At 37.8% G+C, this 15509-nt stretch overlaps 1 protein-coding gene across 3 annotated transcripts in view; it reads left to right on the top strand.

Moving 5' to 3' along the window:
* CDKL5 (cyclin dependent kinase like 5) overlaps positions 1 to 15509 on the top strand; it is a 130665-nt gene that overhangs the window by 87048 nt on the left and 28108 nt on the right. For all 3 annotated transcript variants that reach the window (XM_064707793.1, XM_064707773.1, XM_064707784.1), the window contains exons 8-11: positions 1185 to 1275; positions 5492 to 5681; positions 9183 to 9263; positions 13108 to 13268. In XM_064707793.1, the coding sequence (XP_064563863.1) occupies positions 1185 to 1275; positions 5492 to 5681; positions 9183 to 9263; positions 13108 to 13268 (523 nt within the window). The remainder of the gene's footprint in view (positions 1 to 1184; positions 1276 to 5491; positions 5682 to 9182; positions 9264 to 13107; positions 13269 to 15509) is intronic.

Below are 15509 nucleotides of genomic sequence, written 5' to 3'. Positions count from 1 at the left end.
ATTTACAGTGATTTCACTGAAGGGAATTTTGAACTGTGTTTTACTGCCACATCCCAATAAGAAAGCATCTTGGAAATGCTGCTTCTGCATTTCAGTCCCAAAAGTTTGTCTCATTTTGAGCTTTAGTGAGGAGCTGACACATGTGGAGCCTTGCTGCTGAGATCTGTCTGTCTGTCTTCTGTCTCACCTAATCATTAATAATTTATTTGAAAACAGTAAGACTTGATACTTTTTGAAAATTGTGCCAATATCTGTCCTGGAGTACTTCTACATTAAAAATTCAGTAACATTATTGTGGTGCTTGGCAGACTTTTAATGAATGGAGAAGAATGAAAATAAAACTTCAAATTATTCCTACAAATGGATTTTCCAGACACTTGTCTGTGGTCATAATTGTACACCTTAGGACAGTAGGGAAGTTTCGGTACAGTTGCAAATAAGTATATGTTTTAATTTTTTTTTTAATTCTTAACACAATTATGTAGATAAAGATGTTAATTTGGACATTCTTTCTGATCCTAATTCATGAAGGATCTTGTTGTGAATGTGGTACTAAAGCAGTTGGGAAGCCAAAACATGTGGAGTGAGCCAAGTGCAGATATAAACAGTATTGCTGTTTTTCCTAGACTCCTGCATTTGCAGTTTTGAGGAGATGACCATTTTCCTTGCCAAGCCCAGGAGGGAATGTCCTTAGATGAGAATAATATGTCATTTTTTGACCAGTTTAAAAAATCAAAGACAGTACTAGTTAGGATCAATGACCAGAAGAGTCTAGTACACATGCATGTGTAATGTTTCTGAATTTGTGAATCTTCTTCTGCAAACAGCACCTCAGTGAGATTTAGTGTAATATTTCAATAGCTGACATGGCATACTGACAGTTAACTTTTATCAGTCTGTTTTGATTACATAATAGCATGCAGAGTAATGGCAAAACCCCACTGACTTGTGAGATAGCACACAAGTAAGGGAGTCAATAAAACAGACATGCTGACTTTCACTGTTGTATCAATAAAAGCTTGCATTTCAGTGGACAAGCAGTTGTTGGAAACATCATTCTGCAGCAGGGGTTGTAAACAATTTGCTTCTATATAAATAACACGACCTCTTCCTGCCAAAATCAGTTGTGATACAGGTATTGTTTTTAAAATGGGATACAATCTTTCTCACTGTTTCTCTGACAGGCTTTGCTCGGAATCTCTCTGAAGGAAGCAATGCTAACTATACAGAATATGTGGCTACCAGATGGTACCGCTCACCTGAACTCCTGCTTGGGTAAGTACACTTTGAGAACTGCCATAATAAACCTCTACTGATTCTAAAAGGGTTTTCAGCACCTTTTGTAAGCTTTGCCTGTGGAGAACTGAGTTTGATTTAAAGGCAAGGTTTCAAGAGCTTCCAGATTTTCATTAATTTTTGTTCATTTCCAGTAAGTCAGTATGAATCATCGACATATTGACCTGTCTTGAGCTGAGCAGTGTTTAACTGATCAAAACATTAAGCTGAATTATAAAAGATGTACTTTCAGCTCCTGCACCCCATCCCCAGCTCTTTCAGAAGAGGATTCCATGGTAGTGCTCTAGCCTGGAATGTTCCATCAGGCCTGTGGGAACATCACATAGCAATGGCAGGACAGCTTTCACAATGCAACATTCCTTGTTATCTTCAGCCTTTGTGTCAGAACTATATTAGGAAGAAATTTTTTTTGCTCAGAGGTGGTGAGGCTCTGAACAGGCTGCCCAGAGAATCTGTGGGTGCCCCATCCCTGGCAGTGTCAAGACCAGGCTGGATGGGGCTCTGAGCATCCTGATCTAGTGGAAGGTGTCCCTGCCCAGGTGAGGGGGATTGGAATGGAATGATCTTCAAAGGTCCCTTCCAACCTAAAGCTTTCTATAATTCTGTGCTGTGATTTTCATTTGTAGTTACTCTTTGCCAGCCCTGCTGAAGTCACTCAAAAAGGAAGGTGCTAGCTTCTTACTTGTTAGGAAGAATTTATTGAAGGATGCTGTATAAATCATTTTAATAAAGCACTGAGAAGTTAGCATTGCATTGACTGCAGAAGTATTAGTCACATGAGTAGCCAGAAGATTTAGTATTGCTCCTTTATTCATCCGTAAAATGAGCATTTTACTACCTCACAAGGTAAAACAGATTTTGAGATACTAAATGAACAAATTCATGAGACACTAATGAACAAAATCATGAGATACTAAATGAACAGATTCATGAGATACTAGATGAACAAATTCAAGGGCAAAGAAAGAGGAAAAATTGGAGATCTGTGATATGTGATCTTCCCACTACAGTCAAGTTAAACAGAGCATTAATTTAAACTATGTGAACGCACTCCTAGAATACAATTCCAGTATACAGTGCATGTGTATTTATATATACATATTCTTAAAACAAGGAACTGTTAGCCACAGGATGACTCAAAACATTTCTGGTCACTCCTAAGAGTCTTTAAGCACCATGTTAAGAGCTCCTGGGAAACAAGACTTTGTTGGAACATTTGATTAACACTGAGCTAGATATTTTTTGAACAGGTGAATAATGAAGTAATAATTACTCTGTCAATAAAGTCATCTCAGTGTTCTTAGAGCTGTGCTAATCTTAATCAAATTTGTTGGCAATTATTTTCTTATGTGCATAATAGTATCTTAAAGTTGCTATTACAAAACTCTAAGCTCAAATTTTCACTTTTTGGAGAAAACAGTAAAGCTTCCAGTGAAGTGTGTATGTACATTTATAAGTATAAATAAAAGACTTGGAAAAATAGCATAAATTTTGACCTTTTTAGATACAAACAATTTTTTCTGTCTCTAGTAGTAATGAGGATTTAGGAGGAAAGACATGAAAAGCTTGACAGACATAGTATTAGTCTGACCTGCATTTTCTGAAACTGTTTTGTTGGCAGAGGAAATTTAGCACGAATTATGTCTGTTTGTAGTTGACTAAATCTGTTTGATTAGCTTGTAGAGAAAGGGAGGGGATTTGTGTATTTAATGTTTCAGTTGTGCTGGTGTATGTTTTTAAAGCCAAGTTTTTCTGGCAAAGTGATGCCTGTTTCTTGGCAATCCTGTTCTATTTGCCAGGCATTCATCTTTCCCATTCCCCCTTTCCTTACATTTACCACATTTGTATAAGCATCTAATATTCAGAAGTCTTCACGGGTTTATTAACTACATTCAGTTTAACAAATACAGTTTTACTTTTTCAATTTTGAAAATGTGTCCCGGAGAGGTTTCTGTTTAGTGATAACATTCAAGACTTAAATTTCAGGAGACGAAAGAAATTGCCCCATAATTATTCGCAGAACATCTAAAATCTACTCATTTTGGAGAGCCTCAGGTAACTGCTGTTAGTGGAGTACTCTGTACCCTTTGATGACAAAATATTGCTAAAAGCCAGTAGATTTTAAAGCATTCTAAATTACTAGATGAAAACATGTTTTGGAGAATCTAATAAGTGCAGGCATAGACTGTAGTGCTTCTCAGGTATGGTCTGTCTGTGCTATAGGAGTTATTTTCATTTGTCCAGCCATGTCACTCTTGCATTTTTTTGTCTGCTGTGATCTGACCAGACTGATCCTGACAATCAGCAGAAAAGAAGTCTCGAGTTTGCCTTTTCAAATAACAATGCTGCAGTTTGTGCTGCCTTAAGAAATGGCTGTTTTCTGATTTGCTTATTTGACTACAGACTAAATAGTGAAAAGTTGTTAACTTTTAGTAGTCCAGCTTCCTTTGTTCTTGAGAGCAAGGAAAGGTAATGGTCCATGCCTCAAAGGAGTTTTAGCGCATTCCTCAGTTGCAACCCTAGCCTGTTCTACACTACCCCAGCCTGCAGCAACCTTTTCCCCATTTCCCATTTTAGTGGAGAAAACTGTTTTAAAGGAGTTGCAAACAAAGAAGTATTTGGGTTTTTGTCATAATAAAAGGGGAAGATTTTTATCTGTACTCTCACTGTTTTGCCTTTTGCCTGTGTTGCCTTGTGCACTGAGAAGGAAAGCTGGGCCTTACTTTGAGTCATTCTGACCTGGTGGGTGGGTTGGACTAGCAGCACCCTAGCAGGATCAAGCACTGAGTCTCAGCAAATCCACAGGGAGCCACTGTGCAGGATTATGAACCCCAAACAAATAATGAGCCCCACCGAGCAGTACTGGTACTTGAGAATTGTGACATGATCTGCTTTGCCTCTGGTGGTTCTTTGTCACAGTCTCTTCCAGTGGGGCAAACTTTCAATTTTGGGATGGTTGTTGTGAGAGGAGTACAGAGTCTCATGGCACATTCTCTAAGGCAAGTGGTTCTTGAAGTTTTGGTGCCTTACTTCAGCCTTCTCAGGTGCCACAGAGTCCTGCAGCAGTTTCACTTGGGCTATTGTCCAGCTAGAAATGCTTTCTCACCTTCACCTTAAGGGTTTACTGTTCCTCTGGCCAAGTGTCCTCCCACAAGTGGAGTAAATAATCATGAGTAATCAATGGGGAAGAGTCAAACTAATTTTTTCTAATTTTTTTTTAGTTTGAGGATGTTTGTCTCTAAACATCATATCAGCAATGTAAGGAAGGAGCAAAGGACACAGATTTAGGATAGGATTTGTCACCTGCAACTCTTGGTGCTGTCTTATTCCAGAAGAAAGCAAGCCAGCTGTAACTTAAATCTCTTGAAACAGAGTTTGAGTTACTGGATTACAAGTTTCAAAAAGAAGAGACTCAGTGAAATATGTTTTCAGTTCAATCTTTGTTCCAGATTTTTAATTTATATGCCTTTTTTGACATGAAAAGCATTCCCCAGTCATTTTGTTGAAAATTTAAACATTTGAAAGACATTATTGGAATAATATGGGTGTTTACAAATTTTTTTTATTAATTGAGCAAGCAAGAATTTGGGTCTATAAAAAAGAGCTCTCCCCAAACCCCAGCCTGTGGCTTTGCTCGCAAACAGGAATTACTTTATGATGCTTTCATTCCTTCCTCACTTGTTTTTTTTATCAAATAGTTTTCAGGAGAACTCTGTTTTCTCCCCAATTAAAATTTTTGTGTATAAATGCTGAAATAAAGATTTCTTATAATGTCTGTTTTCCCAGTGGCCAGACCCAGGATGCCCATCCACCTACTAAGCACAATCAAACAAGAGATGTAGTGCAGGAACAGAGTGCAGGCATGAGCTCTAGAGAGAAGTTAGTGGTAGTTTAACTGTGAGTGGAGAACGCTTTGTAGTCAAGAAGATTATTCTTGTATGTAAGATTTTTCAAAAAGAACAAGGTCCCTGGGGGCACTTGAGAATCCATCTCCTGCCTTTTCAAGCAGTGATAGATACATCAGGAAATCTAGGGCAGAAACAGAGGGCTTGATTTTTGAGGTAGTTTCTTAAAAACAAAGTTTGTTTTTCTGTGTTGTGAGGGGGAGTGCCATGGGGAATATGGCCAATGGATTGAAGCAGCTCGTGAGAAGGCAGTGGCAGTGGGTGACAAACATTTTCTTTTGGCTTGGCAGAGCCCCGTATGGCAAGGCTGTGGATATGTGGTCTGTAGGCTGCATCCTGGGGGAGCTGAGCGACGGGCAGCCGCTGTTCCCTGGCGAGAGTGAGATTGACCAGCTCTTCACCATTCAGAAGGTGCTGGGCCCGCTGCCAGCCGAGCAGATGAAGCTCTTCTACAGCAACCCACGCTTCCACGGCTTGCGGGTAGGGGAAAGCTTTGTTCTTTTTTCTTGTTTTTCTTATTTACTTGTGCGAGGTGCTGCAAAGGTTCTTTACATTTACATTGTGCGTTATCTGCTGCCTACGTTTCTGGGTAAGTATAGGATGTAGAGATTATAAGGCATTCATAAGTCAAAGCAAAATTCTGATTACACCAGAAGTGAGTAATGTAAGTACATTTGTTTTCTTTTTAAAAGTTGTTTAAAGATTTTGTTTCGTTTCTTTGATGTTTTTGGCAGGCAATTTACCTCTTATACCCAATCTAACATTGCCCAGCTAGGTTTGCACTGGAAAGTTTAGTGGCAAAGCTCTGTAATGTTGTCATTATAGTGCAAGAGTTCTGTATTGTTATTACTTTGCAAGGGTTCCACATTGCTAGAATATCGTACCTCCTTGATGTTTCTTGTAGGCAGCTCCTCTAGGCACTGCCTCTTCCTTGTCCTGCCAAGGCAGCACAAGGAAGCACAGCAAGGAACCACAGCAGCCAACTGACTCCAGTTCCCCTCAGCCAACCAATCCACTCTTTCATAACACTCTTCTCATTGGCTACAGCTGTGGCCTGTTAACATCAGTCCTGCTCCTAATCTTTACTAATTAACCCAGCTGCAATTCTTTAGTGGGTAAGATTACTTTCTATACTACCTTTATTTACTTATATTCTATCCCCCTACACTGTAAGATCAGGATGTGGAAAATTCAGGACTGCTGTCTATAAGCTAGTTTGTTGGGAAAAACTGAGCTGTAGATGCTGTCATGGCAGAAGAGTTTTCTGCCTTTTGACTTACATTCCTCGGGAGTTTATGTAAGTCTCTTGAGTAAAAAAGCTCTTCCTACTGACAGCATTGTTCTCTTCAAGGGTTTGCCAATTTAATACAATGACAGAGACTCACTAGTGTGAAGTTCTACCCAAGCTAGGATATGCAATATGGCAAAATACCAAAATCAATAAATAAGTAATAGCTCTGTTACTTTTAACAGTACCTGGTCAGTGATTGTACTCATGTTTCCTTGTAATTCAGTTTTGGTCGTCCTTTCTTTATTGATGAATGTTGCTTGGAAAGGTGAGTTTATGATCTTGGTAATATTCTCAAATCAGTAGTGTAAATCATATGAGGAGACATGTGAAGGTTTTAGGAGACCTGATCTGTGCTAAAGACTCAAGATTTGAGTTTTTACTCCAATAAAGAGAAAATGTGAGAATGTGAAAGGGAAGGAATGGGGACATAGTTCTCTTAAAGCATGTTCAAAGTTGCCACAAATTTGTTTTAGCTAACAGTGATAAGAGTTGGCTTAAGGTGTTAGGGTGTTTATTTTAGGTATAAGAATGACTAATTCTGAAGAGATTTTGTAGAAGTTTGTAGACCCCTCAGGAGTGGGGGGTTTAAAAAAAATTATTAGACAAGCATTTCTTCCAAGGTCCTGTTTGTATTTCATCCTGTTTAAAACAGTGGGTTGGATGGTGTTTTTGTACGAGAAATTTATAACCCCTTCTCAGGAAAACAATGTTTTAAAAATTGCAAGCAAAATAAATTACTGCCTCTTCAACATCATTTTACAGCATTTCTGATTGTGCAGTGTAATCTTTTTGGATAAATGCTCTGTGATGTCTTAAGATGAAATATCTTTGTTTTGTAGCTTTAAAATACAATAATTCAAGAAGACAGCACAGACTAATGTGATTAGCACAAGTTATGAGTCCCTGTTCTCATCCTGGATCAGTGGTTTAGTGCTTGGCCTCAGACCTGTTCCTGCCTTCTTAGTCCCATCTGTAAAGTCAGGATACTGCTGATGTGGACAGGGCCACATGGCTCCTCACAGAGAGCACTTTTTAGAATTGAAGTAAAGTCTGAATAATGGCTTAAATAAAAAAAAAACTACAAAAATTATTTGTTTGAAATATTATATTCATTAGTTAATTTGTGGGAAAAAATATCCTATATAAATGTCGTATAAGACAGCCTTAAAACTACATTTTTTTCTGAATGTAGCTCAATTTTCTGAATGTAGTGCTTATAGTGAAAGATTTCCTGGTGCAGAGCTGATAGTAGGTATGCTGTTTATTACTTACAAGCTGGATTTGGTGCTGGATATTCTCAAGATAGAAACTGGCCCAGGATGTGAAATTTTTTGTCCATATGCTTAGACTTTGTGAATTTCTACATTACCCTAAGTGAATAGTACCATATTTTAAAACAGGATTTTAAAAAATTCTCTTCAAACACTCCAGCATGGATCCAAATGGACATTTGCAAACTTGTCTTTTCTGTCTACTCATACCTTCCATACATATGTGTATAACACAGTTTTCCTTGCTCCTGAGGTTTAGGGAGTATTTAGTGATTTCTCTTCAATTCTTTTGAGGAGGAAAACATTCAGGGTATGTTGAAGACATAAGGAAGTAAAATAATATGGGATCAGAAGCTACCAATAGGCTCATGACTTTACAGAAAAGTGTGAGTGGCAAGGTAGGGCTATAAATATTTGTTCCACCAATAAGTTACATGAAGAATGTGAACAATTACAGTGACAAGCCCCTGGTGGTTTGCATGGCTTTGGCACATTTTCCTGTTTCCCTGATCATTATAGATATAAAAGCTTCTTTATGATTGTCACTCCACAGGGAGACACAAACATTTTACAATTTGATTTATGTTAAAATTGGAGGAAGTGTGGAAGCCTTGTTTTACCTAAGCCACTGTTGAGGATCAATATAGCAAACTTGGACTTGAAAAAATTCTCAATTATTAGTAAACCACTTCAAAATAAAGCAAAGTCAAAAGAAAAATATAGAGACTATTTAGGAATAAAAGCATTCAAACTAATGTTCTTCCATTTTTCTTCAAAGTTCACAAGATGTAATTTATGAAAAGTAATACTAGTACAACTAATGGATGCCCCCAGCAGTGTGCACTGCTTCTCACGGTGTTGCCAGCAGCATGACCACAGCAGTAACCCTGAAACTCAAATCCTTGAGCTTTTGCCTTTTTTCACTAAAAATACTTGGGAATTGTTCGTTAATGTTTAGTATTATGTTAATGTTTTGTATTATTTAGTAATGTTTAGTTTAATGTTTAGTATTATTAATGAGTAGTAATGTATTTGCACTCTGAAATTATCTTTGAGCTATTTTTAACCTTTTTTTTAAAATAAATGTGTTACTTATGTTAGTTCTGAATCTATTTTAAACCTCCTGTAAATCACAGTGCCACAAAAAACATTAGGTTGATTATTTCTCACTTGAGAATGATTTCTTGGCTGCCCTAACAATCAAGAATACTTTCTTTGGTTGACTAGATGCTTACCACACATCTAGAGTTATTTGTTTCACTATAATATTTTATAGTTTTCATAAACAACTAAATTTTTCAGTGCTTAGGCTTCCCATTAATTACATGTCTTGATTAACTAGTTTCTATTTTTTTAAATATTGTATTCATTCATTGCCTTCTTTTCATGATCAGTATATTTACAGTGTATTTTTTACAGTTTCCAGCAGTCAATCATCCACAGTCTTTAGAGAGAAGATACTTGGGAATTTTAAGTGGTGTATTGCTTGATCTTATGAAGGTAGGAAAATGTCTTTTTTTCTGTCTGTGATATGTAGGAATATATATAAGTCACTTTTTACCTTTTTTCTTACATAATGCATCTTAGAAGGACTTTGGGACCTCCCTTTTTGAGATATTTTAATTCCACTGTTGTTTGTGGTAAGGCTTGGTATTTCCTGGTATGGAACACGTGTGGTTGTCCTTACTACTGTACTATAAAAATACTCCCATGGTAAGTTGCAGCACAACCCTCACATCATTTCATCCCCAGTGAGGTGAAGAAAGAAGTCATGGTATCCAAAATTAGGTTTATAATCATAGACCCACCAAAGAATTAAAGGCAATATGGGACACACATGAAGTGTGGATATGGCTAATCAACTCTGAATGAATTGTGTGATCCCAAACCCCTCTGCTCCAGTTGTCTTGGAAAACAAAGATGCTTTGGGAAATACTTGGGTATTTACTTGCTTTTAGTAGTATTGCTGTAGCCAGCAGAAATCCACCAAATTTGCTCTACTCTTCTTCAACATAGGCAGTTCAAATCCCTTTGATCTCCTTGCCTTATGAAGAGAGTCAGCATGGCTTTTATCTTGGTTTCAAGGAGTCTGCAATATGATACACTCCAGTGCATATAATTACTTGTTTTGTATTATACTTTCTCCTCTATTTTCTGATTCACAGAAATTTTTTTTCATAGTTAGTGTAGCTCAAGATCTGGTAGTATATATTGCAGAACAGAAATGTCAAGATCAGTCTTTAGACCATTGTAATATTTACTGGGGGAGAGTTTATTTTCATTTTATCCTAAGTTTTATGTAATATTTCAGTGTCTTTTAGGTTCTTTTGTTATGATTTAAAATTTGCAAAGTTGTGAAATGAAGCACTTGAGTTTTAGGGTAGCGCAGGTTTCCAAGTAATTTCATTCTTTTCATCTTTTCTGTTGATGTTTCTGCCTACAAGGTGAGAAAGGTCAGGAATTCTGTAGAGGGGATATTTTGTGTTTGGTCTGCATTTCTTCATTCAGGAATTGGAGCCTTGTTAAGCATGTGCAGACGCCTACACGAGAGAACAGAAGGGACTTGTGGTTAAGTTACATGTTGCAAATGCTGCACATACTTTGTTGTGTGCCTGTCTCTTCTGCAGACAAGGGACAGTCTGACACATGTCCACACTTGTTGTGCTCCTCATTATCTGCATTCCCAGAAACCTCAGGTCAGATTACTAGATTACTGAATAACCCACACTTCAACTCATGCCAGCTGAAGTAGGGAGTTATTAACATATATCTATTTAGAGAGCATTTCTGGACTAGATTAATGACGAGGCACCAATTTGCCCTTGTTGCTTTGTTGTTGCTCCAGTCCTCTGTTCTCCTTCACAAGCCATGCTGGTTTGCAAGCATTAGGGAGTTAGGAACTGGTTTTGCATGTTATGACTTGGGAATAAAAGACATTGAGACTCTCTTCTTTATATCATCTGCCATTCAATTGTCTCTGCCATTCAGCACCAGACATGCATTTCCTCTGAGCTGTTTGCTAAAGAGAATACTTGTAGAACCCTTTCTTTTTACCCTTGGTTTTCTTCACTTGCCTTAGCTGGACTTTAGAGTGGCCTAACCTTTGTGCTAATACACTGCTTTTATAGTCCATCTTTGTATCCTGTCCACCACTCTGGTTCTCACCCACTCCCTGTTTTGCATTTTTGTTTATTAGGAAATTCCCTGTTTAGCCATCCTGAACCTCTGAAAAAGATTGTGGTCTTCTCTACAGTAAGATGCTTTGTTCCTGAACTCAGAATAAATTTTCCATAAAAATCAATGGCTATCCTGGACATCTTTCCTCTTCTGGTAGTTTTCCAGGAGATTATGCCTGGTAATTCCTTCTAGAAAATAGAATTTGCTTTCCTGAAGTCCTGGGTCTTATCTCTGGTGTTTACCTTCCCACCTCTTCTTTCAGTCTTATCTGTAATCATCTCATGGCTGCTACAGCTCAGTGTCTTCTCTGATCAGATTTCTCACCAGTACTTTACTGCTGTTGAGCAGCAGCTCCAGTAAACTGAAGGCCCCTCCTTGGCTAATTTGCCTCTCCAGAAGCTGCACTAGGAAGTTTCCACCAATTGTAGAAATCTCCTGGAGCATGTACACAGGCTGGGTGTCAGGGTAGCTGAAGTCTGCTCTGAGGGTGAGGATCTGTGACCAGGAGGCTTTTTTTTGTTGTTAAAGAGAGTTTTCCTCTTCATCACCTTCATGCTCTTCAATGCATTGCTGGTAACAAACTCCCATCATAATGTACCAAATGTTCCTTTCCCTTCTAATCCCAACCTAGAGATTGTCCATGGATAAATCTTTTGTTCCATGCTGACATTGGATATGATCCAGGAAGCCAATTTTATGGAGTGTCACTCTTCTCCCTGTCCATCCCCTTCCATCTGAGACCAGTTGTACCCATCAGTGACCATGCCTCAGCCATGAGCCCTGTCCCACCACTTCTCTGTGATTCCAGGCAGATTCCCAGCCTTGTGATAACCTATGGACTTCCAGTTCTCCTTGCCCTTCATCCAGCCTGTGTAATGTAGGCATTTGAGAGAAGCCTCTGGACACCCTCTCTCCTGCGGGGGAATGTAGGAATCACATGTGGCCTCCTCCTCATGTTTGTTCAGCCTTTTGAGCCGCTGTAGTGATGAGCACCAGAAAAAGAGGGGGAAAGAAGTTGGTAATCATTGAGTACAGCGTGTGAGGAGGAAAGGTGCTGCATACTGTATGACCAAACTGCACAGGAGTTTGCTCACTTGCTTTGTTTCCTGAGCATTTGCCATTTTGAAGTACAGAGATCCTGTGAAGGGAAAGCCACTTTGTGGTTGAGTGGCTGAGTATGGTGTTAATGCAGTGTGTGTGCAGTGTGTGTTTATGTTTATGCATGTGTATGCATAGACACACATTGATTTCTTCTCTCTTAAGTACATGCAACCCTTAAGAAGTGGCTGGTTTTTTTACTTAATAGCCATTCAAACTTTTGACCTTGCTAACAGTTATGCATGTTTGAATATTCCAGTGTAAACTCTGTATTGCTCTTTTCCTGCAAGAAACCTTTCAAACTTCCCAAAAATACTCAAGCTCCTGTTTTCAAGTTTTGTGATTAAATATTTTCTACGTGTCAGGAAGTGTCTTTATTTAGAATCACAACTGATCTAACAGAATTATAAGGCAAGTGTTATTCTGAATGTATTGTAAACAATTTAGAGAATTCTCTGAAAATATGGGTGGACTTGAACTCTATAAGCTAAAAACAGAACTCTTTTATTTGTGTATTTTTAAAAATACTAAATGTTAAAATAATGTTTGTTTTTGCATAAGAATGTTCCCATATAGCTGTTTTGTTTTTCTGTAAAGCCTGTTTCATTGCAGCTTTTTATTACTGGTAAACTTAATATTTTTGATTCCAAACAATGTTGTAGGGTTTATCCTGAAAAAAATGTTAAAATAAAAATATTTAAAACATATATAGATAGATATAAGACATATTTTTAAAGTTTTAGATATCTTTGTATTTTAAACATACTATCACATATGTGTGCATAAAATTATGTACCTATAACACATATGGTGTTATATAAATAAACACATATGTGTTTATTTTGTATCATATGTAGTTTAATGCATCATGAAATTATTCTAGCAGTGACATCTAATCACAGAAACTCTGGAGATTAAAAAAACTACCCAGTAATGTTCTTTATTTTGTTGTGGGTTTTTTTTGTTTCGGTTTGGTTTGGGTTTGGTTTTTTGTTTTGGTTTCTGGGGGTTTTTTTGCTAATGTAAATACAGATACTAACATTTAAACTTTGGCATTTGTTTTTCAAAGAACTTACTGAAGTTAGATCCAGCAGATAGATATTTGACAGAACAATGTTTGAACCACCCTTCGTTTCAAACCCAAAGACTCTTGGATCGCTGTGGAAGTTCACCTTCACGGTCAGCTAAGAGAAAACCTTACCATGGAGACAGCAACACTTTATCTAACAGGTAAATGTAGTCTTGTCACTGTTACCACTGACATTTGCTCTGCCAGTGAGGGAGTTGTTGTGGTGCTCACACACAGCATCACCTACAAGAAAGGTGGTTGTTTGACAGCTTAGGCACACTGAGATATGTGTGCTGTTCTGTGTTGCCTCACCGAGTAAAGGAAGCAGATGTAGTATTTACAGCTACACAAGCTGAAATTTTTGCTTACTTTCTGCATCAGGCTGCATGTGTCTTTTAAAAAAAAAGACAGAGACAATATTGAGGCCATTTCTGTGTATGACAAAGAAAAATAATTGGCTGATCCACCTTAAAAAAATGTTAGCCTTTTTCTTGAACAATAGGAATTTTGTGGCTTGGAAGATGCCCAAGATTCCAAAGGAATGCTCTTTTCTTTGGAATGCTACCACTGCTGTATATGTACAAATCTGTCCAAGATTTTGATATTTAAAAGCTTAAAGTTCACACAGATTTGTAGCAGCTAAATGTCCTGAAAATTGTGCACATTGATCACATTCCAAATTGGAGATGAACAGAGTTTTTTTGCAGTTGCAGTTGTGGATTGTGTCTAGTCTATTTGACCTCAGACTCCTAGCAGGATATGTTTGCTCAGTGACTCCCTTGCTGGACCCACATAGCTTGAGAGAAGCCACTTAATTTTCATACCTCAATGAGCCAGGTTTACTGCTGGATGAAATACTTCAGTACAAAAAGCTTCTTGGTATTGCTCTGATAAATGCGTTCATAAAGGTCACTCTCTGAAGTATGCAAAATATTTTAATATTCTATATGCAGGCTTTTAATCTTGGCAATGTTTTTCTTTAGCTTATCCTGTGAGATTAAAAAAAAATTGCTCCTCTATTTTAAGACTTGGGAAGACATTCACAATCTATACTTTTTCAAAGATAGACACCAAAAAGTTTTAGCTGCCTTTACAGATGCTTAGAGTAGAAGTTTTACCATTAGATGTATGGCAGCAGAAAGAAAGATCTACATCCACTGCAAGCTTGTCCAAAAGTCTTGCCTAATGAAAATACTAGCTTCCTCTATCTCTAAAGTTTTGAAAAATATACTTGCTGTTAACAGAAAAATATTTTAAACTGGCATTAAAATTGCCTAAGTTTTAGGAGGTGTAGTGAAATAGATTATGAGATCACTGGGAGTGGTTAATACAAAAATCCTAGGTATAAAAACAGCCAGCATTATCCAATTATAATTAAGAAAAGGATCAACAAAGGTCCAGTGAGCTCTCATTTCAACCCTCGGTAATGTATCTGAGTTACATCATGGATTTGTTACAGAAATAAGTTAATTGCTCATAGCCTGCCTAGGTCCATCAAAGCAAACAAGCACAGCTCCAGCACTGTTCGGTCTGGGCTATTGCAGTGCCAGCCTAAATCCAGAAGCTGAACTGTTTTAATGCCAGAAAACCTGAGATAATAAATCCTGCTCAAAAAAAAAAAAATCAGTCTCGGGTATTGCAGAGCCAACTCATATCTCAGTCCTGTAGTCCCAAAACCAGAAGAGCTAGGAAGTAGAGGGTAAGGACACAACCAAGTAGCTCTGCACCAACTCAGTCTGGTTGCAGAGCCTTTCAGCTGCAGCTTTGGAATGAGTTAATGTACCAAAACTGGGATAGTGGGATAGTGCCAAGTCCCACAAAAGCTGTCTTCCTGTGGTAGACCTGGTTTTGGGTTTGGTGTTCCAGGGCTAGCTCAGGCTCACTCCATCTGAACAATAACCTCTTTTCCCCTCCTTTCCTCTCCCCTCCTCCTCCAAACCAGGAATGCACAAGACAGCCTGGAGCTTTGATTGTATCAGGGCTTTTTGACAGTGCTGACATACATGATTGTTCTACCTTCCTTTGATATGCCAGGTGTATTTAAGATTTTTTCGATTGATATGCAGCTAATTTTTATAATGTAATGCTTCACTTAGCAATGTACTCACATCATACACACATGCATAAATGTGCAAATATATATTGGAATTTCTATTATTAGATTTGATATCTTCAGGGGTTTTGTCAGCAAAATCATTAACCAGAGCAGAGTTTGCCATCAGATTATAACCAGAAACAACTATGTATGAGCACTTGCAAATCTGTTATTGTAGTGAACCTTCTGGTGCCTTACTTGATCTTACTGCAGTTAAATTTTTGGTTTTAAATGGCAACTGAAATGGGTGTACTTTTTTGAAGTTATTAATACATGAATAAGTAATCTGATATATTAATGCTTCTTT

The sequence above is a fragment of the Zonotrichia leucophrys genome, chromosome 1, assembly GCF_028769735.1.
Source record: "Zonotrichia leucophrys gambelii isolate GWCS_2022_RI chromosome 1, RI_Zleu_2.0, whole genome shotgun sequence".
Classification (NCBI taxonomy): Eukaryota; Metazoa; Chordata; class Aves; order Passeriformes; family Passerellidae; genus Zonotrichia; species Zonotrichia leucophrys.
Note: the sequence above shows the minus strand (reverse complement) of the source record. Positions and strands in the feature narration are given on the sequence as shown.